The sequence below is a fragment of the Oncorhynchus tshawytscha genome, linkage group LG20, assembly GCF_018296145.1.
Source record: "Oncorhynchus tshawytscha isolate Ot180627B linkage group LG20, Otsh_v2.0, whole genome shotgun sequence".
NCBI classification, from domain to species: domain Eukaryota; kingdom Metazoa; phylum Chordata; class Actinopteri; order Salmoniformes; family Salmonidae; genus Oncorhynchus; species Oncorhynchus tshawytscha.
The window spans coordinates 20,186,941-20,214,668 of NC_056448.1; the positions used below are offsets into that span (position 1 = coordinate 20,186,941).

The following is a 27,728-nucleotide window of genomic DNA, read 5'->3' on the forward strand; positions in this document are numbered from 1 at the left end:
AAGTAGATGAGAGTTCTTAGTATGTTCACTTCTTTCTGAATCCAGATGCCTCCTGTGGATAAGGTCAACACAAATAGCGAGGGATAATTCCTTTTGCTGCTAATGCTTGACATTTGAATCATCAAATGTTCTGACTGAGACAGGAAAGAGTTATATTAACATCACACCTACTGTAGGGTGCTAGATTAACAACCTTATTTTATCCACATGCACCCTCATTGTTTTTACTCAACTTTGTTCTAATCAAAACTTATCAGAACATGCCTGCAGTGTTTACTTATTACTACCATCGTTGCTGTCACAAATACACTATTACTAGTTGTAATATTGTTAGGTCTACTATATGAATCAAAATCCTGACAAATATACAGACCTTTGGTCCAGTTAAGCAATTATTTAACACAAATTCAAAGATCTATTTATGAAGAATTCCAGTCTTTGTTTTCCTAATTTGCTAGGGCAGTGAAAAAGCAGTCAGAACAGCTTTGAAAATGTTAGAGCTTTGTTTCCTTTGTTGTCATGTTCTGATATTTATGACTAATTGCTATGGAAGCACTCAAATCGTTAAAGTTCCCACACTTTCAGTTTATTAAAAAAGAAAAATAAATTGCAATTACATTAAGTGTCTCCTTTTGGGGAATCAGCACTAAAAAGGATCAAATTCAGCTTCTAGGGGTTTCAAAAAGTTCCAGATTTCTCAGGAAATGGAATGAAAAGTGCTGTTTTTGACTGTGTGCTCAGTGTGACAAATATGTTCAGTCAGTAGCAATTACTAACTCTCCTCCAATAATGATGCACTTGTACCTATGATTACTACCTGGAACATATACATTCCAAATGATAGGTTTTTAATAGTTACTTGTCAAAAAGCAAAGAAAAGCTCCTTTACCAAACTACTACCGTACTCCCTACCGTACTCCCACTCACAGATGTATGCATTTTATAGTACCTCGCTCCCAATTGATTGCTGCTAGCATTATTACATGCCTTTTAGCATTTGCAATATAGTGAGCAGAAGTCAGCAGCATTTTGTACTGTAGTGCTACCTAAACTCATTTAACGCTAGGCCATAAATGTTAGTAGTAGTAGTATATTTAAAGGAAGGCTGTTTGTAAGGGCTATAGTTTTATAAATCTTATCCTGTAATCAAACAAGAGCCCACTCTTTTAGCAGAGTTGTTACTGTACATTCAAAGTGCTAAGCAAGTAGTATATTTTCCAAGGGGTAATATACATTCATATTAGCCATACAATTATTTAACCACACTACAGTATGGTGAGAATCTCCAATAGTGTACGCAAAGTGAAGCTACAGAACAATAGATCCATTATGTCAGACAGGATATATATTAATAATGTTTAACACATGCTAAAAGACATGGAGGCAGCATCTACGTATCTATGTGGGCTTTACCATTTCTGTTACAGGTAAAATGCCCTTTGGTGAAGCACTGGACTCTACGTTTTGAGCGATGTGCTTCATGGCAGTTTCTTATTCATCATATCCTATGTCATATAATTTCCCTTTGAGCTGATATATCCTCACACTCTTTCTTTCAGAACTGATAATGTCACTTAATTCAAAATACAATACAAGTGTTCTGACTAAGCATACAGTAATGTAATCTAGTGATGGAGGAAAGAATTGATACAGTTATGTATGGGATATTATTTTATTTATTATTTGAATCATTGCAGTATTATTTTCCAGTATTTTCCCTTCATAGCTTGTTCTCCATCCTCTTTTTAAAAAGGGAGCCAATTTGTTTTCAGCATTTGTATTTCCTTGACTGATCAAAACTCGTTTTCTCATGGCTTTCTCTTGTCCCTCTGCAGCAGACATACAGTGCCTTCTGAAAGAATTCAGACCCTTTGACTTTTTCCACATTTTGTTACGTTACAGCCTTATTCAATATTTTTTTTTTACTCAGCAATCTACACACAATACCCCATAATGACAAAGCGAAAACAGGTTTTTAGAATTTTTTTGCAAAAGTATTAAAAATAAATACCTTATTTACATAAGTATTCAGACCCTTTGCTATGAGACTTGAAATTTAGCTCAGGTGCATCCTGTTTCCGTTTATCATCCTTGAGATGTTTCTACAACTTAATTAGAGTCCATATGTGGTAAATTAAATTGATTGGACATGATTTGGAAAAGCACACACCTCTCTACGTATATAATGTCCACCAGTTTTTGCTCTGCATGCCAGAGCAAAGACCAAGCCATGAGGTCAAGGAAATTGTCCCAAGAGCTCTGAGACAGGATATTGCCGAGGCACAGATCTGGGGAAGAGTACCAAAAAATGTCTGCAGCAATGAAGGACCCCAAGAACACAGTGGCCTCCATCTTTCTTAAATGGAAGAAGTTGGGAACCACCAAGACTCTTCCTAGAGCTGGCCGCCCGGCCAAACTGAGCAATCGGGGGAGAAGGGCCTTGGTCTGGGAGGTGACCAAGAACCCGATGGTCACTCTGACAGAGTTTGAGTTCCTCTGTGGAGATGGGAGAACCTTCCAGAAGGACAACCATCTCTGCAGCACTCCACCAATCAGGCTTTTATGGTAGAGTGGCCAGACAGAAGCCACTCCTCAGTAAAAGTCACATGACAGCCCGCTTGGAATTTGCCAAAAGGGACCTAAAGACTCTCAGACCATGAGTAACAAGATATTCTAGTCTGATGAAACTGAGATGATCTGCAGAGAAGAATGGGAGAATCTCCCCAACTACAGGTGTGCCAAGCTTGTAGCTTCATACCCAAGAAGTCTCAAGGCTGTAATCGCTGCCAAAGGTCCTTCAACAAAGTAGGGTCTGGATACTTATGTAAATGTGATATTTCAGTTTTTTTATTTTTAATAAATTAGCAAACATTTCTAAAAAACTTTTTTTGCTTTGTCATTATTGGGTATTGTGTGTAGATTGATGAATATTTTTAAAAAAAATCAATTTTAGAATAAGCCTGTAACGTAACAAAATGTGGAAAAATATCAAGGGGTCTGAGTACAAAGATTGTATGGAGTCGCACTATATTATCACAGTATTGAATCGCAATACATATGTGACTGACCAACTCTATATGGTCTTATGTAGCAAAATTTGAATTTTTGTTTTTTACTTTGGATAAAGGTAGATACTCTGAGCTAGAAAATGTTATAACATAAACTGCAGTTGAGGAACAATGGGGCAAATAATTCTGCTTTGAAATGTTCTAAACTTGTAACCCCACTTTTGAGAAAAAGGCCATTGAATGTTCTAGTACACCTACTGGAGAGCTCTTCTTTGTCTACAGCCATTCAGCATTGTTCACACCCTCTTAAACCTTAGCCCCACCCATCTCTTTAAGGATTCAGATGTGAGGCCATGTACTAAACAGAGTGAGTAGTTTAGAAAACAACCAATGATTTCGAGACTAAAAGTGGTAAAAGTAGTAGCCTACAATAGCAAAAATAATCCAGGTAAAAATACACTTTCTTGTCCTTGGCCTTTATCCTAATCTGACTTTGGTGCAGGTCATGTTGTTCTTCACATTATATCACATTATAAACACACACTATATCAAATAAAATATGTGTTTGTATCTTATTTGTCACATGCACAGATACAGCAGGTGTAAACAGTACAGTGAAATGGTTACTTGCATAGTACCAATATCAAAAACAAAGTGTCCGGATAAAAATATTTGAGCATTATTAGATGAAGCTTACCTAAATTGATGGGTCATGTGAAGGAAATGCTATAACCACCCCCCAGCCACATCTAGCTAAGTGGATGGGTCACTATTGTCTAGACATGTACAGTACACATGTTCATAAAATACAGTAGATGGTTGTAATCACCCCCAAACAAACCTGGCTAACTTGATGGGTCATGTGATCATCTGGCGAGGTGGAGTATTTTGTTTAGACATGTAGCATAATCCTTACTCATACTACTATCAATACAAACATTGTCATAGCTGTAGTATGAATCTGCAGGTAGCTAAAGCTAACAACTAGGTTCAATGTTAGCTACCTAACATTAGGCTATAACTAGCAATGCAAATTGTTTCTGATTTTAATAATATTACTACACAGATCATACATGTGAAGTTAGCTAGCGAGCCAGCAAGCTAGTGTTCCCTAGCTAGCTAACAGGTAGACTGTCATTGTAAATAAGAATTTGTTCTTAACTGACTTGCCTAGTTAAATAAAGGTTAATTCTTAGAGCTACCCCCCTACTTTTTTCAATTTCTGCCTGAAGACATACCAAAATCTAACTGCCTGTAGCACAGGCACAGAAGCAAGGATATGCATATTCTTGGTACCATTTGCAAGAAAACACTCTGAAGTTTGTGTAAATGTGAATTGAATGTAGGAGAATATAACACAATAGATCTGGTTTGGATAATACAATGAAAAAAACATACGTTTTTTCTTTTTATTGTTGTATCATCTTTAAAATGAACAAGATAAAACAATCATTTAGATAGGATGATGGGGACAATTTCAGTGAAAAACATAAGAGGGCAACGGTACTTGTGCAAAGTTTCAGAATGATAACTTCCAAAATGAGTGTGCTACATGGCATTTATCATGAAGTCACCCAGGTGTCCCACACAAGTAGCCCATATGTACCCAAGTGGCCAAATTGGTGAAGTTGTACATTTTGAATGGAATAACTATATACAAAATACCAAAATGGTATTCTAACACACACCCCCAAAATACTTATTTTCCACCATAATTTGCAAATAAATTACAATGTGATTTTCGGGATTTTTTTTTCTCATTTTGTCTGTCATAGTTGAAGTGTACCTATGAAGAAAATTAAAGGCCTCTCTCATCTTTTTAAGTGGGAGAACTTGCACAATTGGTGGCTGACTAAATATTTACTGTCTCATTTATATTATGATTTATATATATCATTTATATTATTTCAGCTAGATCTAGTGTCTTTATTATATTACAACAGACCAGCTGTATCTACTGTCTCCATTCCACTTTGGCCATTGTTGTGGGCCTCCCCTCCCCTCAACAGTTTCATTTCACAAATAATATTTTATATTATTAATTTCAAGCAACGGCATTAGCATGAGAAGAACTTAGCAGTCCAAAACGATGTCTTCTCCATTCAAAAAATATTCCTCCATTAGGGAATCGCTAAATGAATCGTCCCCGACGAATTTATTCTAAAATTGTGTGTACATCTGTATATCTAGACTTAGATTTAGCTTTCCCTGACTTAGTTGCCAACCTGATTGATCTATAAACAGCTGAATATACGATTTACCAAAACAATGCTGTGCGTAACATGCGCTGCTCCTTCCGGTATGAATCGTCAATGATGAATGAACCTCTTTACGCCAGAGTTTACTACATGGGTTGGTCTTCCAACACATAAACATTACATATTGCCATTTACCTCAACTCATTGGCTATCTACCCAGCTAGATTTCAAGATGATCAGTGGTCATTGGGTTAAAATACAGTCAATCAACGAAACAGCGGCCTTATCATTGTGCACAATGATGTCATTACTTGTTGTCTTCAAATCGTTTTTTTTTCAGTCAATACGTCCCGCGAAATGACCCATCAGGTTTGGTTGTGTTACAAACAAACCAGTTGATTGCAATGAAAAAAGGAAAAGTCACGTTTGTGTGTGTATTTTCCTCGAATGTGTCATCGAAAATGGAATGAGACGGAATTCACGACACAAGCGGTTCACAAAAGACAAAAGACCATTCATTGTGTAACAATGAGCATTGGGATTGCAAACAGAGGAAGATAGTCAAAGGTAAACAATTTATTTTATTGCAGTTTGTGATTTTGTTACACCTGTGCTGGTTGAAATAGTTGTTTTTTATGGGGATCTATCCTCAGATAATCGCATCGTATTCTTTCGCAGTATTTTTTTTAAAAATCTGACAATGCAGTTGGATTAGCAAGATTCTAGGCTTTCGAAACCTGTGAGGCACTTGTATTTTCACTAATGTTTAATATGACTATTTATGTAGCGATCACCGTATGTTGTCGAATTTCATCCCGCTAACGGGTTCTGTGCGATGTTAAATACAAAATAACAATATTAACACTACGCTTTAACTTGCAACAAAAACGACTTTCTGACTAAATTTGAATCTTATAATATCTGAAAATGTAGCTAAACTCTTACCCGAAAACATGGATGAACACTTCACTGCAGATTGGAAACATTTAACTCTGTTTTGTTTGTAGCTACCTCTTGTTTGGCCAGCTTTGTGTCAAGTCACTCCGGTTCACACTGCACTGCGTACGTGTGCATGCTCTTTGTTTCTCTTAAGTGTGTTTTGCTTCTCTGGAGGTGAAGGGCACATACCGTAATATCCTGTTTTGGACAGGCAGGTTCTTACACCTTTTCTGTTGCCCCCTTGGGGTGCCATATGCTCCTCACTCTCTCTGTGAAGTGGGAAGCATATGCTCCCATGCTGATGAATCATCTTACACAGTAGCTATCAGTAACACCGCTTACATGTGTCTGGCTTCTACTGTACACAACAGATTCTGTCCATCTTGCAGTATCGGCATTAAGTCCTCCTGCTCACTAGGGAGTACACTACACCATCCCTGCTAATGGATTTCATCCTCTACGAGATCAGAACAGAAAGAGACATTTGACCAAGGTCTCATTGGGGAGGGCCCAGAACAATGGATATGTCAATCTCAATGTGTGTATGATTACCTCCCCGGCTTCACTCTTTAGCAGGGGGTTGACGGCAGGCACAGGAGAGCAGGAGATGGTGCAATCAGTTGGAGAATGGCCCCTTTAATAGGATTGGACTGTTTAAAAAAAGTATATGTACTCTGTAGATAAGGGGAATGTTTATCCAGTTAATGTGTCACTTTAAATACATTAGGCCCTTTTTGGCTCGATGCCTCCCTAATCCCAAATAGCATGAGACAAACCATTTATAGATCCGCACATAAATTAGAGTGGCATTGTTTTGGATAATGACACTAATTTCTCTTGTAAGAATAGGGTTTTTGGCCGAAACCAAATTATATTATGACTCAATTGCATATTAAATCTCATAATGTGGGGGGCACTTTGGGTTTTACAGCGTTGTTAAGGTGTGGTGGCTTATTATTAGATGTAAAACAGAGGTGACCTTGGGCTGCTGGACTAGAGGCAGAGCGATGGGCTCGGAGGAGTGTGTGTGTTCACTATAGAGGAGAGAGATACATAGGGCTCAATGCAGCACAGCAGCAGCGGTTGATAGCAGGCCACGATTAGTTCACTCTACTCTATGTTCTCTGTCACAACAAACTCCCAAAGATGAGTCAGTTCTACCATAAACCAAACACTCATCCTGCTCTCTAATTCATGGGCGCCTATGCACTTGTCTACATCTACGTTCTAATGAATGGGAAATGATCATCAAGAACCCAGGATCTGTTGTGGTTTCTAGCCTATCAAAAAACATGTGGGTATGTTGTATTTGTGTGGGTATATGATCATAAATGTGTTTTCTCTTGTCCAGTTTTACACAAAAGGCCATAATCTTGAGTTCATCTTTACGTTTACCTCTATAAGGTCTTTCTCTACCCCTGTTATCTTGGTTGTCATAAAGCATCTATATTATAGTATAAGTCAGATAGGTTCACTCCATGAGGGACCATTTTAAGTAGTGTCTGAAATGTGATTGGTTTTTACTGGAGCTGGTGGGCACTGCCCTGGCTAGCTGCTGGCTCTGTGATTGAGCACAGTTTGAGTTGGCGTGGGAGTAGGAGTGGGCGCCGGGGTACAGATGGACCTTCAGTCCCACTTGCTCGGCTGATTGTTAACACCTGATTCTCACCGGACCCTTCCCTAGACCCTGGTAGAATCAAATTATCCCACGTTACCTACTTTTTTTTCTATTTAAAGTGATTGCTGTCCGTTGTACCTCATCAGCAATAGCGAGATGCGCAAAATACATTCTGTGGCATTGGACAGATACATTTCAGCGTGAATATGTCTTGGTGGAATCACACTGTCGGTGTTGCTGCAGTAATTTAGCAGTGCATTGCTAAGATGATTAGGGTTGGGTGGCTTTAAAAATGCATCTGTGGAGATGTCAGATGGTGATGGCGTCCGGGTGGTACAGAGGTTAGGACCAGGTCATCCACTAGGAAGTGATGAGTCGTCAGAATTGGATACCGCTGTGCTGACTGTCTAAAGACAGCTGTCACAGCAGAAGGAGCCTTCAAAGACCCCTAGGACAGGGAGAGACACCTGGTGACAGACCTTTTTATCCAGGAGACAGACGGTACTATTGACTGTCTTTGTGCAATGGCCATGTCATATGTCCATGTCATATAAGGGAATATGACCACGTCATATCAGATCATTTTATGGTATATTGTAACAGTTCTGATTACATTTGCCTGTGATGTAGATTTAAAGACTCCGGAACTTTGGCGACTACTAAGTATTTTTTAAACCTCCTGCTTTGGGATGAATGTGTCAATGTGTAGTTCATACATGGATAATCTATGAACAGAATTACTGTCTTACCTCAATTAGCCATGAAATCCCTAGTTTGAAAGCGACTGTTTTTCTGGAAGCTGTGCCATTTTCCATACATTTTCTCCCACGTGGGCCAGCACCCTAACAATTCAAGTTCCAGCCATTGAGCTTTAGCCCCTCGCCATTTGAGTGTGTCAGCTAGCAAGATGCACACACAGCAGAGCGAAAGAGAGCGCAATGACAAGGTGTACATATCTCCACATATGTGACGACGTATGGAATTTTTGGGGCCATTTATGGCTCGTGCGAGCTACTTTCAGAACTTCTAGCCAAAAAGTATACAAATGTACTAGAGAATCTTTATTGTGCACATATTAAATTATTGCTTTTTCAATGAGCTTACTTTATCACAATACAATAACATCAGGCCCGTTATTATATAACCTCCATGAATCTTTGTATTTGTTGCTTGTCTCGATGACTCTTAATTAATGATGACTCGCCATGTTTGACTTTAATGACACTGACATGCCAGTTGTAGGCCTTAGGCAGGACCTGAACATGACATTGATGGCCTCCCTCATCTCTATTGTCTTTCTCTCTCTCTCGCTCGCTTTCTCACCCTCGCCCTCCCTGGGTAACATTATTAGCTGTTCAGTCCTGGCTGGGATGATATGATTTCTCTCTTCACATAGATGGCATGGTAGATTATCTAATGGCCTGGTCCTGCGGTGACTCATTGTGGAGAAATATTCCGCCAATCGAGCCCTGCTGCTCCACCCTCATTAACAATACATCCTTTGTCACAGACACACAGTGTTAGGGATCCCTACGTTATGACCCGACTGTGCCAAGGCGCCAGCGGGAATTAGCATATTACAATGCCTTGAAAAATGCGCCTTACTTCTCCTCGCGATACATTTTTTATTGTTTGCATTTTTAATGACCTTTACGTCCATGAATGCCAACTATTTAATTATGGAGCATAATAAGATGTCTGGGTGACATTAAGTTGCTAAGTGTTTCATTTCAATGGGAAGCTGCCTTTCGGTACTGCCGTATTTGCCTAAATACCCAATATCTCACGTCAACTTGTTTGGAAACGGTAATTGGTACATTCTTTACAGGCATTAGCATTTTCTGAATGGGAGACTTGACATCCCTCCATTATGTGACTGACTAATCAAATGTACTTCTACGAGCTCATTCATTTCCCCCTAATATGTGGGGAAGTTTTCTTGTGTTAGACTTTACTCTAAATGCTCTGTTTCAAATGTGAGGCCATTCAGAGTGGACATTATCGAGGTCAAAGCCTAAACACAATGAGATGTGTTTGGTATGTGTAATGAATTTAGTAATAGCCTCTGACAGTACTGATGAGGCACTGACTGTCACCATCTTCTATCCTCTGCATTTGGAGCTGATATATTTAGATTCATCTCAAAGGTTATGGTAGTCTATCATTGTCCTCGCTTATGAATTATTAAATGTACAGCTGCCCGTAATATTGTGACAGGCATGGCAGGCTGAGGCTCTAGGCTAGGCTGCAGCATTATCGGAAGGCTTGCTGGCTGGCTTTCCATGCCACATGGGCAATGACAAGCCGCAAAGTGCCTTTAGGGTGCCAACTTTCATCAGGGTAAGCGGGGATGACACGGCCTTGTTACTGAACTGACAAACTGTCACAGTGCTGTCAGTCCACACAGTTACTGACTACATGCAGCTATGATCACCTTTAAATTGATGAGAACGACCTTTGGGGAGAGAGTGTGTGTGTGTGTGTGTGTGTGTGTGTGTGTGTGTGTGTGTGTGTGTGTGTGTGTGTGTGTGTGTGTGTCTGTGTCAGAGAGAGAGAGAGCTCACAAACATCTGCTAGTTTTAGTTTATCTCACTCCCATTTGTATATGTGTGCATTTGTCTTGTCTGTGTGTGTTTAGAACCACAACCTTTCTGCTTTACAACAATAGTATTTCATTACAGCCTGTGGGCTACTGCTATTCATTTTTCTAAAGAGATAGATGAATAGTCCTTATTACTTACAATTCCTTAACACACATTCTTCAGAATCCACCTCGGCTACATGACACCCAATCCTCACTTAGTTGCTGTCACTGTTTTTACTGTAGAATGAAATGAAAGTTGAAATTTCAATTGCATTAAGCAAGCTAAAGGTCAGGCCTATGTTTAATAACCAACATAGTTCAACATCAAAACAAAGGCCAGCCAGCTGACAAACTGAATGCTGTGGTCAAGGATATTTAATTTTAGCCCAGAATAGAGTAAATTATGTAAAGTTAGCAGACATGAGGACACAGTCACATACTCTTTTAGCTATGTAGGGCACAGTATTTGTATTTATTAGAGATCCCCATTAGGGATCCCCATTAGCTGCTGCCGAGGCATCAGGGATTAGTTCAATTGGATGCTACATTTGAAAATGATTTTAAATTAAACTCAGTTTAAAATAATACATGTGTATTTATCCATTCCCCTTCATAATAAAATCTTGCACGTTGATTTTAGATTTAATCTCTCCAAAATGCCCAACATAGATCACTAACACGTGCGGAAAATGGAAATGAATACCTGAAATACAATATTATACAGTCACTGCAGCTCTGCCGAGACTGGGGAATGGGTCCTGCGTGTGGAGACACTTTGGGTACACAGTGCTGGTAATAAGTGTTATGCTGACAGCAAGTGTTCAGTAGATTTCACTCAGGGACATCTGGGCTACCTTCCGATGCCTCGGCCAAGATTAACAGGGTTTGATCAAGGATTTGGGCTAGCTCCAAACAATCCCGTCCCCCTCTGTGCTGCGAGCTGAATGAGATCACGAGTTAAAGTGGAAAAAGGCCATGGAGTAACTCAGTTTTAGTCTGTTTTTGGTTTGTCTCATGAATAACCAATGGCTTTGACTGTAACCTTCGTACCTATCTGTACCTTGGTTGCTGTTGACGTGATAAGGCATTCGCCACACTCATGAGGTCTTGAGAAGGTTGTTCTCGTGGTTGAACCTTTTGTCATTCTATTTGTGTCAAATCAGCCACGCTTCTCCCCTGCTCTCAGTGGCTTGTGGGTACAATGGCACGCCTCAGGGTAGACGTTCCATCCCTGATGCCCTTGCTGGGAGCGTACATGCTTCAACAACATCTTTCCACACACAGGCGTGCAAACACACACACACACACAAGCCAGTGTGTCGTTATTGGCGAAAAGACCTGCGGCTGTACCTCTGTATCCTGTGAACGTCTGGATGTTTGCCCAATAACAACACTCATAGCATTTTGTGACGTTCCCCAGAAAGAAAGCATCATATTGTTGCTCAAACAGAAAGGAGGTGATGTTTAAGGAAGGGTTCTGAAAGACACTCATGGGAGAGTCCACTGAAAGCTGACTAGCAGCAACAACTAGAACCTAAATGACACCCACCATGAGCGCCCACTAAATTTGACCAAGAAGAGGCATACAAAAGAAAGTCCACATAAGGCTCTAAAGTCAGCAAGTGATTGGCAGCCAAAGTGTCTCTCTTATATCTGTCCCCCTCTATTGGTTTAAAATAGCCACCTCTAATGAGTGCCACCTCATTTTTAGACCTGCACACAGGAGCACATCCTCTGTCAAGGTCAATAGCCCAATCTCCAAATATAACAAGCTGCAGATAACACACAGTGATGTTCTTTTAGATGAGTGCTTGACATTTCACAGCCTACACATTTTGATCCTACGACAGTACAGTCAGCAGAACTGGTACCACACACTGTCCTTTTATGATAAGGAAAGATGCTGAAAGCTTACTTTTTGAAAGGTTTTTGAAAAGCTTTTCACCTGATTGTCCCATGAGGAGCCTAGCCTATAACTTTTGTCCTATTATCATCCACTGTGGATTGTACTGCTGCTGTAGTGTTCTTGGTAGATCATGCTTTCTTTGTTAATAAAGTTCACTTCACCAAAGAAGTGAGGTTAGAAGAAATTGTAAACAACTTGTCTAGAAATCTGTCTGTGTCGAAGTCCAGACCGGTGGTGTCAGCCTTCCTTATCATACTGTACCATATCAAGTGACTCTGCTTCTCTCCCGGTCTTTAAAGCCCTGTGGTGCTCCTGATGTATTGTATGTGTGTGCCCTGTACTGGAGCGGCTGTGACGAGGGCAGCTCACAGAGCAATCCTCTCCTGCTGTGTCCACTGACCCCAGAGTCAGTAGGTTAATGACCAGCGCCACTGAATACCATCCCTCATACAGTACCTGCCACTAGCCTGGGAGCAGCTCCGTCCCCCTGTCCCTGACCTTGTCACCCACCCCTGACAAATACTGTATCAAGCACATAGCTCCCAGAGGCTGTCTCGGTACCCAGCGACCGCGGAGCCCCAGTTGTCGATAGCGTCACAGTCCTGTGCTTTGATCCCTATCTGGCCAGCGTGGTTATTTTCGTGCCTGCTTTATTTCTCTCCCATCAATTTGCCCTCTGAGTCCGATCTCACCCGCCTTCGTTTACATTTTTCAAGGTTGCGCCTTTTCTTTTTCCTTTTTTTAACTGATCCACTTCCCCTCTGGTGTCGTAGCTCTTTATGTTAATGCTGATGGCCTGTTCGCGCTAATGTATTCATTAGGTTTACAGGACTGTTGATGATTTGTGGAGATAGCGAGAGGACGGAGCACAGCGAGGCAGCGTTTTCTCAACTGCTATTGACAATAAAATTGAATCCTAGGTGACAGATAGCGAACAGAATGGCATACCCATTGTCTTATCCCCATTAGTTACTACGCTACTGATTTTAAGTCTGCTCATACAAACAGGGAGTGTGCAAGCAAAGGTCTAAGCTATCCACCATGATGATTAATGTTGTTTGTTTGGCCCGTGACGTTTTACTGACCTAGAGGTTTTGATCAATCAATTCTGGATTAACGGCAGAGTTTTAACTTATTGGTTGGGAAGCAGTCATCATTATACAGATATCATGTAAACTGCTTGGAAATTCAATTCAGTTCCCGAAATACCTCTCTACCTATTTGACACAGTGTAGGATTGCACAGAAATGTAGCCTTATCCCTCCTAAGAGTGTCTGTTGATACAGCTAGCTCTACGGAGCAGCCGAGTCTTGACCTTAAGAGAGAGCAAGCACTTCACTAGAATGTTAATGCAAACTTATCACAGACTTCAGTCACCCCTGAACTTTCCGTTCAATTTCCCCAAATGCTCATGTGCCTCTTTCAGACACAGATAAACATGCACACATGCACACATCCACACACATACCGATGCAAACATACACACACCCACAAAATAAATTGTGTTAATTGTTAAAAGTGTCAATTGTTTAAGGTTGTCACAAAATCTCTTTCTTTCTCTTCCTATCTGTAGAGATGTCAGGTTTGGGGGCAGACATCTCTCAGGTGCATTGGAAGCAGCAGTGGCTGGAGAACGGGACGCTGTATTTCCACGTGTCCATGAGCACCTCTGAGCAGCTGATACAGACAACCGTGCCCACGGCCCAGGAGCCTGCTCACGTCCTGCACGAACACATGCACCTGCTGCACATCTCTGTTATGGTAAGAAACACACACTCTTACCCCCTCCCGCAACACCCCATCCTCATATCTCACCACATCCTCTCTCTCTCTCTCTCACCACCTCTTCACCACTCTCTCATTTTTCTTTGCCTCTTGACTCACTGTCCTCAGGTGAACTGCTGTATCATGTGTCTCATCTATCCGTGCTGTCCAATGCACTGATATGCTTTAGTCTGCAAATCTCTCACCCACCCTCAGTGTGTTCCTCTGCTGACTAGCACAGCACTGTTCTGGGGCATAAACATCAGCAGGCTCTACTGATATCACTCTACTGAGTGATGAGCCAGAGGTTATTCCAGGTCAGCTGGTTGTGTGATCTAAAGGGGGTTCAGACTCAGAGCAGACCTTATTTCATGCTTTCAGTCACCGCTCTTGGTTTTCTTTTGATACTCCTACTGTGACTTGATGTGAATGGCGGCATGTGTGTCTGTGTGTAATCTCATCATCTGTGAAATGGGGGAAGGATATTGAATAGTAAGGAAGGGGGAGGAAGTACACTACATGGCCAAAGGTATGTGGACAACCCTTCAAATTAGTGGATTCGGCTAGTTCAGCTACATCAATTGCTGACAGGTGTATGAAATCGAGCACACAGCCATGCAATCTCCATAGACAAACATTGGCAGTAGAATGGCCCATACTGAAAAGGTCAGTGTCTTTCAATGTGGCACCGTCATAGGATGCTACCTTTCCAACAAGTCAGTTTGTCAAATTTCTGCGCTGCTAGAGCTGCCCCGGTCAACTGTAAGTGCTGTTACTGTGAAGTGGAAATGTCTAGGAGCAGCAACGGCTCAGCTGCGAAGTGGTAGGCCACACAAGCTCACAGCGCGTAACGCATAAACTTTGTCTGTCCTTGGTTGCAACACTCACTACCGAGTTCCAAACTGCTCCTGGAAGCAACGTAAGCACAATAACTGTTCGTCGGGAACTTCATGAATTGGTTTACATGGCCAAGCAGCCACACACAAGCGTAAGATCACCAATGCATAGTGCCAACTGTAAAGTTTGGTGGAGGAGGGAATAATGGTCTGGGGCTGTTTTTTTGTGGTTCGGGCTAGGCCCCTTAGCTCCAGAGAAGGGAAATCTTAACATTACAGTATACAATGACATTCTAGACGACTCTGTGCTTCCAACTTTGGAGCAACAGTTTGGGGAATGTCCTTTACTTTTTCAGCATGACAATGCCACCGTGCACAAAGCGAGGTACATACAGAAATGGTTTGTCGAGGTCGTTAATTGAGGAACTTGCCTGGCCTGCAGAGAGCCCTGATATTTGCCCCATTGAACACCTTTGGGATGAATTGTAACGTGGACTGCGAGCCAGGCCTAATTGCACACTATCAGTGCCCAACGTCACTGATGCTCTTGTGAGTGGAAGCAAGTCCCCACAGCTATGTTCTAACGTCTAGTGGACAACCTTCCCAGAAGAGTGGAGGCTGTTATAGCAGCAAAGGGGGGACCAACTCCATATTAATACCCATGATTTTGGAATTAAGTGTTCAACAAGCAGGTATCCACATACTTTTACCCATCTAGTGTAGATCTGGCTGGGATGAGGAGTCAAGGTGTACACATGTGGCCTCTGGGCCCAGGATGTCTCCTGGCTCTTTGAGTGAGCATCATTAAGTGTAATTCTGTCAGTTCTGTGGCAGGTTCAAGTCGGAGTACTCTATTCTTTTGGCATTGAGCTGTCTATTTCTCACTCTCTCCATTCCTCCTCCATTTAGTCTTTCCATCACAGGCCTCCCTCAGCTTGCTGTGGACATCACCGTCTCTGTCAGGGAGAGGCAGATCTCAATACTGACACATATGCGGGAAAGACATCTTATTGACATGGAACTCTGCATTGATCGTGCAGTTTATTCTGATTTATGTTGATCGTCCATATTGTTGGAATTGAAATGCTTTTGTCATTTGTGTTAATATAACATTTTTGTGTAAAATTACATTGAGATTGTGTGTTCTGGAGTTCTTCCACACTAAATCAATGGCAGAAATATAGATAAATATAATTGACAAACCAATATATCCTCAATGTTACTCTTTCAGTTCTGCACTTTTTTGCTATCTATATGCTATGTTAGATCGAGTTCCAAAAGAAACATTGACGCAGGGAATGCATATGTCCTTGCAACTTGTGCATGATTCCAATCAGTCAATGTGAAAGATGGGCTTTGTGAAATACGGTTCAAACGTATGTAATACAATATAATAAAGGTAATGCTTTCCAGCTTAAATTCTTAGTAACTTCCCGGATTAATGTGTATGTTTTAGGGTCAGATCTTCCCCAGTCTCATGTGTCTTTATTCAAGGACAGTGGGTTCACATTAAGCGTCATATCACCTTAAATAATGTGCGTTATGGAGCTCACAAGGGCACCTTTCCTGCCCCACGGGATGCGTTACTTTCAGCAGACCTTCAGGGTTTTATAACTACTGTCCTTCGCAAATCTTTCATTTCTACTTACCGTACCCGTTAATGGAAGACCACCATTTTATACAATAGCAGTGAAGGGCAGTGATTTGAGATCTTTAGACGGTAGAAACGTTGCCTTCTGTTCAACTTAGTTGCAAAGTGAAGTTTCCTAGCGCATACCGTTTAAACCCTGACAAGTTAAATATGCAGTTTCGTGTGCTAAATAAAAACACAATTACTCTTGTTTTCAAAGTAAACTTTTACACTACAGTGATCATAGCTAATATTTGTATATCCCTATTACCATATCAATGAGAACATAGACATGCGGAATATGATCTTAACATTAACATCCAACTACAATTCCCCCCCAATCCGCATTCCCTTATTTGAACTGCAATCCCAAAAACAGCACAAAATACAAAAATTGAAGCTGCTTTCAAGAAGCTTCTGGCGTCGCATTAAAACTCACTTCAGGAACAAGGACATGCTGTCATTCTTCCTCTCTAATTGGCTGGCTTGTCAATCATGTCGAACTAGCGAAGGCACGCCAGGATAATGATAATTTTATAGGTTTCACTTAGACCTTCGCTGTGTCTCAGATGATAGGCTGCAGCCAGCTGTACGAGCTAGAGATTCAGATAATGAGCTTCCTCTTACTCATAAGTAAATAAGGGATTTCAATACAGGTTGTTAAAATTACGGACATGAGGGCCAAAAGGTAAATGTTGTGTTATTCAATGAAGAAAAAGTCGAGTCGGATCATGGGTCTCAACCATGTGGCCCTGTGGCCATTAGCTGCCCAGAATGTGATTTAATTTGGCTCCCACCTGTGCTTCCACCACCAACTTCTCTCATTAGCCTCTCTTAACTTTTCTAGTTATTTGGAAAGATTTGATTAGGGAAAAGGGTACATGACACATGCATAAATTACACCTTGAGAGAAATGGCCCCTCAGGAAAAATGTATTTATACCTTTGAATTGGTATGCAGTATAGAAATGTGGTCAAGATGGCCATGTTTTCCTTTGCTCTATGTTGACTGCTCACTGGCATATTTAAAACCATTGACTATTAATTCAAGGAAAGTTTTCTGCCGTTACCAAGAATTGTCCTGGTGCTATGAGGCTGGTCAACCAGGATCAGTCAGACTTAGAGCCCCTAGCTTGATCAGTCCTGACTCAGACCCCCGTCATGACCTCCCACGCCTCAGTCACCACCCGTCTGGCCTGGTCCGAGCCCGTCTGGTTGTATGGGGGAACATTAGCATGCGCCAGCACTCGTCTGCTCCCTTTACATAAGCGTTTACAGCAGCTCCGCTCCCTGCATGGCTAATGTTGTGTTTGTTCCAGCAGCCTTGCCTGGAGGGCTTTATGGGACGCCATTGATTTTTGCTCTCATCCTCGAAGTCGAGTTATCAAACACTCGCATTAAAGGTACCACACTGAATGTAGTGGTGGTCGGCTAGGCTTTTGTTTTTCACTCCTCTTTGGGTGGTTACCTTGGGGCGTTTGCTGACAGGTGTCAGGATAACACTGACCTATAGTTATAAAGCCTGAATAAGCCCATTGGAAATCAGCCCACTACTGTGTTATTAATATGTAATAATAGCTTCGGAAGCACCTTGGTAGGTTTAACATAGGGACTGAGAAGAGGATGTCTTGCTTTGCACTCCCTTGTCATTACCATTGATCCATGCCGTTTACCAGTAATTGGGCATTATGTGTTGCCCAGTTGCTCTGGTGGCCTTCATACTTCTATTATTGTGGAAAGGCTGTGGGGAGATCATTTGAAAACATTGAAGAGCAGCTATTTCCAAGCTATAATTTTGGGCTCTCAAAAAGAGAAGGAACTGGAAAGAGAGGAAACAAAAGCCTACTTTAGAATGTTTTCCCTCCCATCTGACAGAGCCATTCATGCACACATAGGAATTAAATGGAATCGATAGTGATGAATCAGTTTCTGACAGATCCTTTTACATTCCCCTCGGAGCGCGGGAAGGAAGTGTGGTGCGTGGAATTATTAACACCTAGCGCTAACCACTTTGCCGCCACAAAAGAGTCGCAGTGGCTGTTTGATCAGGCATGCGAGATGTACTGCGCCGTGCATTAAACAAAACCACCCGGCGAGGGAGAGAGAGAGAGCGCGCGAGAGAGAGCGCGCGCGAGAGAGAGAGAGAGAGAGAGAGAGAGAGAGAGAGAGAGCAATTTCTGTTCCCTTCCGGCCAGAACAGAATCCATTCATGATGTAGGAATCTTGACCTAAGACTGTGGGGAATATGAGGATATGAGGACTAGGTATGTAGATCTGTTTCTGGCATAGTAAGGATCCTCTTGTCTAGTTTAAAAAATAAATCAACTATTTGTTGTCAGCCATAGTGGTGGTAGGGCGGACATTTCTCACATAAATGACACGTTTCGGTTCATTTGGAGGACAGGTGGTATACTGAATGGGACACAATTCCAGCGTTATGGATGTGACATTTGCACACAAAATGAGAAACAAAATGTCTCACAGAACTGACTTATCAAGCATACATGAAAATGTTATTGTGTATATTTATAGAACCCTTTATAGGGGAGGTGTTGACACATAATTACAAAATTCTAAGTCATACTACTTTGAAGTAACAACAACTTGTGTTTTGGATTGCGTAAATGGACAGACATTTTATGGAGAGCAGACACATAGGCAAAAGTCTGTGAATCTCAAAGTTTTAGGGTAAAATATTAATTAAAGCCCATTTGAAAGTAAAACTTGGCTACACACTAAAACAACAATGAAGAAAATATACAAATTGTAATATATATTTTAGAGGAAAATGTACATTATGGCTGTGACATTCTCTGTTAAGGACCTTATGACACTAAAAAAATGAGTGTTTATATATTAAAGATTTCTTCACCAAACTTCATCATGATACTTTTGTTGTCATCTGAAAATGCTGTGCACCTCAAAGAACCAAGAAATCACCAGTACCTTGAATAATTATTGTGTAGGCTATCAAAGTGCACTCATTGTCCCATCTTAATCAAACATAAATGCACAAATGTACAAACAATAAATTTACAATTCTTTATTTGAAAATCTATATTTTTATTGCAAATTAGAGTGTTGCATACCTCAACAATTACATTAATATTTGCGCTTTCAATTACCTTGAGTCTTCTTGGGTATGACTCTACAAGCTTGGCACACCTGTATTTGGGGAGTTTCTCCCATTCTTCTCTGCAGATCCTCTCAAACTCTTGTCAGGTTGGATGGGGAGCATCGCTGCACAGCTATTTTCCGGTCTCTCCAGAGATGTTCGATCAGGTTCAAGTCCAGGCTCTGGCTGGGCATATCAAGGACATTCAGGAACTTGTCCCGAAGCCACTCCTGCGTTGTCTTGGCTGCGTCCTTAGGTTTGTTGTCCTGTTGGAAGGTGAACCTTCGCCCCCAGTCTGAGGTCCTGAACGCTCTGGAGCAGGTTTTCATCAAGGATCTCTGTACTTTGCTCCATACATTTTTCCCTCGATCCTGAGGTGTCTCCCAGTCCCTGCTGCTGAAAAACATCCCCACAGCATGACGCTGCCACCACCGTGCTTCACCGTAGCGATGGTGCCAGGTTTCCTCCAGACTTGACACTTGGCGTTCAGGCCAAAGAGTTCAATATTGGTTTCATCAGACCAAAGAATATTGTTTCTCATGGTCTGAGAGTCCTTTAGGTGTCTTTTGGCAAACTCCAAGCGGGCTGTCATGTGCATTTTACTGAGGAGTGGCTTCCTTCTGGCCACTACCATAAAGGCTGCAGAGATGGTTGTCCTTCTGGAAGGTTCTCCCATCTCCACCGAGGAACTCTAGAGCTCTGTCAGAGTGACCATCGGGTTCTTGGTCACCTCTCTGACCAAGGTCCTTCTCCCCTGATTGCTCAGTTTGGCCGGGCGGCCAGCTCTAGGAAGAGTCGTGGTGGTTCCAAACTTCTTCCATTTAAGAATGATGGAGGCCACTGTGTTCTTGGGGACCTTCAATGCAGCAGAAATGTTTTGGTACCTTTCCCCAGATCTGTGGCTCGACACAATCATGTCTCTGACCTCTACGGACAATTCCTTCGACCTCATGGTTTGGTTTTTGCTCTGACATGTAATGCCAACCGTGGGACCTTATATAGACAGTTGTGTGCATTTACATATCATGTCCAATCAATTGAAATTACCACAGGTGTACTCCAATCAAGTTGGATTAGGATTAGCAATAGAAACAGGATGTACTAGAGCTCAATTTCAACTCTCATAGCAAAGGGACTGAATACTTATGTAAATAAGGTGTTTGTTATTTTTTTTATACATTTGCAAACATTTATAATAACCTGTTTTCACTTTCTCATTATGGGGAAATGTGTGTAGATTGATGAGGCAAAACATTTATAATACATTTTAGAATAAGGCTCTAACATAACTGTCAAGGCTTCTATAAGTAGTAGGTGGAGGAGTCAGGCGCAGAGAGCAGGGTAGTTCAAAAGATGTGGATCTCTATTTTCCAAAAAACAAGAGAGACGGTCACGCCACACACACAAGGGTGCGTAAAGACCCAGTCCAAACAAACAGGACGAAAATGATCGGAAAAATGAACACCACAAAATAATCACACACCATAAACAGAAAAACAAGCCCGCACAAAAGCCGGCGGGCCTACTGGGTTTAAATAGCCCACAACCAAAACTTAAACTCGAAACAGGTGCAACTATTTAGACACAACTAAATAAAACAGAAAAGGGGATCGGTGGAAGCTAGTAGGCCGGCGACGACGACCGCTGAGCGCCGCCCGAACAGGAAGAGGCACCATCTTCGGCGGGATTCGTGACAGTAACAAAATATGGAAAAAAGGAAAGGGTCTGAATACTTTCTGAATGCACTGTACCTCTAACCCAAGACTCAGTGATTCATACACCCATTTCATTTCATTTTTAGCTTGCTGGACTCATTCCTCACTCATCCCTTATCATCTCTACTATATCCACTATAAATTTCTTTGTTTTCATTACATGAAATGCTGATATACATTTCATTGAATTATAACCTACCAGTGGCACAGGGTTTGCACTTTCGTAGACATTTCTTGACAGATCGTAAATCACCTCAGGCTTGACTGCTGCAATTCACAAGCACGCGGAGGGCAGACTACATAGATACAGACCAGTATCAAATCAAATCAAAGTTTATTTGTCAGGTGTGCCAAATACAGCAGGTGAAGACCTTACAGTGAAATGCTTACTTACAGGCTTTAAACAACAGTGCAAAAAAATGTATTAGGTGAACAATAGGTAAGTAAAGAAATGTAAACAACAGTAAAAAGACAGTGAAAAATAACTAGCGAGGCTATATACAGTAGCGAGGCTATAACAGTAGTGGCTATAACTCTGGCCGATACCCGTACTTACTCAAGGAAGTCAACAAACTCCGCATGATCGGTGTAAGGTGCTTGTGGATTTTTGAGACTTTTATTATGCCATGTGATCACGAGCAATGCTCCAGTTAGCAGAACAATGCATGATTGCAGTTCATATGAGAACTTGAGTACACCCGAAATAGATCACACACACAGATAAAGATTGCCCGCTAGCTTGTTTGCTAACATAAACACACTTCAGAAGCAGTAGGAAGGGCATTAACATTTTGTCATGATTTCATTTTGCAGTGATGCTGACTAGTGAGTCACTGATCATGTTATGAACCGTCCGTAATGGTCACATCTGTTGAACTTAGAACGAGCACTGTTGAAAGTTAGCTTGCACAGTATGTTTGCATACAATCATACTCGAAACGCGTCCACAGTAACAACCTTTCCACAAAAACATTATGGATGTGACACTGCCTGTCCAAATCAGCATTCTCTCTTCACTAGATTTGTATAATTCCATACATATAGTTTAATTAACCTTCCGACTTGGTCAGAAACATAGGGGGGCGGATGTATCAGAACAAGTTCTGTGAGCCAATGCCAAAAGCTATGAAATCTGGTTGAGTGAAAATACTTATTTTAAGACTTCGTATCCTGTTTTGTAGTAACAATAACATTCAATTTGACAAATAAAAAGGCCAGAAAATACACACATTCAAGGTAAATATGAAAGTAGTTTAATTAGTAAAAATAAGCTATTTTCTTTTTTCGTGCTCATGTTGACCATACTGTGGAATTGCTAAATAACGGCTAGCAGCTACCGAACCTTTCATGTGTCATGGTACGGAACATAATCTTCACATTTTCTCAGAGATCAAACTGTATTGGTCACATGAGCCGAATGTAAACTTTACAGTGAAATGCTTACTTACGAGTCCATTACCAACAATGCAGAGTTAAAAAAAGTAAGACAAATATTTGCCAAATAAAAAGGAAACAGTAACACAATAAAACCAATAGGCTACAAGGAGTACCAGTACCGAGTCAATGTACAGGGGTATGAGGTAGTTAAGGTAATTGAGGTAATGCAGTATGTACATGTGGGTAGGGGTAAAAGTGACTAGATCTTGGCATGAGTGCTGGGTGTACATACAGTATCTTCCAAAGCAGAAATCGAAAAGGCATCCATTTGTATACTATAAATATGGATATGTGTGAAACGATACCCTTTAGACCAGCACTGCAGACTATTATTCACTTCTCTTTTAGAACCATGAACCTCGTGAAATGTTCACACCACTCCGTCCATTCCTAGGCTCATTCATTCATATTACGTTTACTGTGTATAGGTATAGGAATAGTATCCTTATCATCACTCTCCTGCAGGATATGCGTAGAGGAAAAGAGCACCACCCTACATGCTAGGAACCACCACTTTATAATTAACCAGTCAGTGGTGATCGATGGTCAGAGAGTGGAGGGTCACTAAGGCACACAGAGCTCACAGGTCCCTACACACACAGTGTCCGCCCATAATTGCGGCTTTACCGAAACAAGCTGACATAATGGGCAGGGACACATTCAGTTATTGTTCTGTTTTAATTGTTCCATGTTTAATTGTTCCCGGCCACCTTTCGGTTCCTTTCATTTTACAAATGTGCATGGTATCACGTCATGAATACCAAATCAATCAATTAAACAGGCACAGTAGCCAGCAGCTGAAAGGGACCGGGGTGTAAAGTTCTAGAATGAAGTGTTATTAGGAAAGTGATCTACTCAGAAGAGATAATTGTCCTTTAGACCTATGCCTAAAATTACTCTTCATCTCACTGAATTATACTGACCAAAAATATAAATGCAACATGCAGCAATTTCAAAGATTTTACTGAGTTACAGTTCATATAAGGAAATCAGTCATTTGATATAAATTCATTAGGCCCTAATCTATGGATTTCACATGACTGTGAATACTGATATGCATCTATTGGTCACAAGTACCTTAAAAAAAGGTAGGGGTGTGGATCAGAAAACCTGTCAGTATCTGGTGTGACCACCATTTTCCTCATGCAGCGCGACACATCTCCTTCACATAGAGTGGCCTGTGGAATGTTTTCCCACTCCTCTTCAATGGCTGTGCGAAGTTGCATGATATTGGCGGGAACTGGAACACGCTGTCGTAAATATCAATCCAGAGCTCAATGGATAAAATGTCTGGTGAGTATGTAGGCCGTGGAAGAACTGGGACATTTTCAGCTTCCAGGAATTGTGTACAGATCCTTGCTACATCAGGCCGTGCGCTATCATGCTGAAACATGAGGTGATGGGTCTCAGGATCTCGTCACGATATCTCTGCATTCAAATGGCTATCAATAAAATGCTGTCTGTTCGTGGTCCGTAGCTTATGCCTACACATACCATACCCTCACCGCCACTATGGGGCACTCTGTTCACAACACTGACATCAGCAAACCACTCACCCACACGGCACCATACAGAAGTGAAGATCCCACTGAAGACTGTTACGATGCTGAACTGCGGTCAGGTCAAGACCCTGGTGAGGACATTGCGCATGCATATGAGCTTCCCTGAGACGGTTTCTGACAGTTTGGGCAGAAATTCTTTGGTTGTGGAAACCCACAGTTTCATCAGATGTCCGGGTAGCTGGTCTCAGACGATTCCGCAGGTGAAGAAGCCGGATGTGGAGGTCCTGGGCTGGTGTGGTTACACGTGGTCTGTGGTTTTGATGCCAGTTTGACGTACTGCCAAATTATCTCAAGCAAAGTTGGAGGCGGCTTATGATAGAGGAATTAACATTAAATTATCTGTCAACAGCTCTGGTGGACATTCCTGTAGACAGCATGCTAATTGCTTGAGACAACTGTGGCATTATGTTGTGTGGCAAAATGGCACATTTTAGAGTGGCTGTTTATGGTCCCCCAGCACAAGGTGCACCTGTGTAATGATCATGCAGTTTAATCAGCTTCTTGATATGCCACACCTGTCAAGTGGATGGATTATCTTGGCAAAGGAGAAATGCTCACTTAACAGGGATGTAAACACATTTGTGCATAACATTTGAGAGAAATAAGATTTTTGTGCATATGGAACATTTCTGAGATCTTTTTTTGGGGGGGATCACGAAACATTGGACCAACACTTTATATGTTGTGTTTATATATTTGTTCAGTGACATTCTAAATTGGGTGGTTCTGTGGTAAGACATTTGTCATTAAATTACTTGTTAGCATCCACATTTGCATTATAGATGGATATGATTATGGCAGCCATCTTGTGTTTTCATTTTAGGGTTTGTCTTTAATTCAGGAGCATCAAGGCAACTATATCAGTCATTGAAGTTGGAATGGTATCAATACTGCAGCCAATGACAAGCTGTTGTGTGCCATTGGTCAGAGTGCGAGCCAATGGTGGCGAGCTCAAGTTTGGCAGTCAATAAAGGCATTACTTGCTTCCACACTTTTGTTTACACCCTGGTAGTGTTTGATTACAGGCTTTGCTTGGGCCTTGACAGGAACAGATGACAAGGACTGAAGGATTTGTTGTTGTGGAATAGAGAGAAAGGAGAGTACTAGCAGTCAGCCACTGAATTAGAGGGAGATATTTAAATTACAATATGCCAAATAAACACATTAGTCCACTGTGGCAGTGCCTTCCGTTCATGCAGCACAATATTGACAGTATCTGAGCTCGCTTGCAGCCAAAGCAGCATTTTTTTTTTGTCACAGTCAAAATTGTTATGTCCATTCCTATTCCCTTTGGCGTCTCTCTTGGACAGATTCAAATTACACTGCTTAATAAGAAACTACTCTCTCTTTCTATCACACACTCTCTGTCTCTATCTCTCTCTCTCCTCACTTGAAATGATGAGCAAAGGTAAAGGAATGAATATTCCCCTGACATCATTACAGGGAATATCCAGCGGTGGTATTTCAGCAGACACCATGATAGCTTCACTAACATTAGCCTATCAAATGTCAAGCCCGTATAAGCCTATGGGGAGATTATATTCAGCTAGCTAATCTCAGTGCTGGGAGGGAAGAAAAGGGTTGATCTCACTTCCAAAGACGAATGGAGGTTCCTCACAACACATCCATTAAGCCATGTCAGCAGCAATGCCTTTATTGCAGTTTAAACAACAGAGTTTTTCTCTCCTCGGGGACATACAAGCATATATCACTCACATCATGTGATAAATACATAGCAAACAATTGTGGTTTAAGTTTCCCCTTTATTTACAACTGTAAAGTGTTCAAAACTCTGTAGATCATTGGGTACATAACACATAAGGTGGGGTCTGGAATTATTGGATCTCTTGATAAAGATAGTATTTTTTTCCCTCAAATAAATAATACAAATACTGAGCTATATTGTATGCAAAATATGTTTTTACAAAATAATGAATCTTTCCAGATCCTTGATGTCCTTGGTCTGTGCTTATCGACTGCCCTTTTCATTTCAAACCACTGGTTTTCAATGAGGTTCAAGTCTGAGATGGCCATTGCACAATGTTGATTTTGTGGTCAGTTAATAATTTCTTTGTGCTTAAGGTTATTGTCTTGCTGAAAGATTCATTTGAGGCCACGTTTCAGCCTCCTAGCAGAGGCAACAAGGTTTTTGGCTAAAATGTTCTGGAAGTTAGGATAGCTATGATGCCATTTACCTTAACAAGAGTCCCAGGACAATTGGAAGCCAAATAGCCCCACAACATCAAAGATCTACCATAATATTTTACAGTAGGGATGAGGTATTTTCTGCACATGCATTGTTCTTTCGAAGGCCAAACCCACCACTGGTATGCCTGGGCAGAGACCTCTATTTCAAAATCCGCAAACAAATGCTTAATTAACCACAAAATATAAGTTTGCAATGGCCCGTCTCAGTCTCCGGACTTGAACCCCAGTGCTTTTATTTCTTCACTCCTAGATTACTGTAACTCTTTGTACAGTATACATGACTCAATCTACAGTTCATTGAAAATGCTGCAGCAAGACTTTTAACAGTGTCATGGCATTCAAGAGAAGAAGGTGAGGACCAAGGTGCAGCGTGGTACGGTTCATAATTAATTTATTAGCAACTGAACACTTAATACAAAAATGACAAAAAGATACCCGAAACAGTTCTGTCTGGTACAGATAAGAAACAGAAAACAACTACCCACAAAACCCATGTGGGCAAGAGCTACCTAGGTATGGTTCTCAATCAGAGACAACGACAGACAGCTGTCCCTGATTGAGAACCATACCCGGCCAGAAACAAAGAAATACAAAAACATAGAAAAAGAAACATAGAATGCCCGCCCTACTCACACCCTGGCCTAACCAAAATAGAGAATAAAAAGCCTCTCTATGGCCAGGGCGTGACAAACAGGCACCAGGAAATGTAACCATATCACACATAGTTTAGCTTATCTAAACTGGCTACCAGTCACTTTTAGAACAGATGGAAACATTTGAATGATCACATTTGCTTGGCTTGGTTTAGCCCCCTTCTATAGCGCCAGAGCTCCTCTGGCAGGGCACTGTTGACCATTCCAATTCTAGGTTGAAAACGAAAGGAGACCAGACGTTTGCCTTTAGGGACCCTATAATTGGGAATGGTCTGCCAGTGGAGATCCGGCTTGCAGATTCAGTGCCTCTTTTTAAATCCCTTCTGAAGACACACTTTTATAAAGATGCTCTTAATTGATGATTATATAATTGTCCTTCCTCCTGTATTTGTTTCTGTGTTAGTACTTATATTTTATGATGTGAAGCACTTTGTTACTTGTATTGAAAGGCTCTATACAAAAAGTTAGTATTATTATTGAAGACCTGTGGTTTGAATTGGAGAGGACGGAAGTCCAGAAGTGCACACGAAGGATATGAAGGATCTGGAAAGATTCT

The 27,728-nt window shown here is 41.3% G+C and overlaps 1 protein-coding gene across 1 annotated transcript in view; it reads left to right on the forward strand.

Annotated features, from left to right (window-relative positions):
- LOC112219326 (astrotactin-2-like) overlaps positions 1 to 27,728 on the forward strand; it is a 407,720-nt gene that overhangs the window by 45,275 nt on the left and 334,717 nt on the right. The window contains exon 2 of the mRNA XM_024380472.2: positions 13,827 to 14,014. Within this exon, the coding sequence (XP_024236240.2) occupies positions 13,827 to 14,014 (188 nt within the window). The remainder of the gene's footprint in view (positions 1 to 13,826; positions 14,015 to 27,728) is intronic.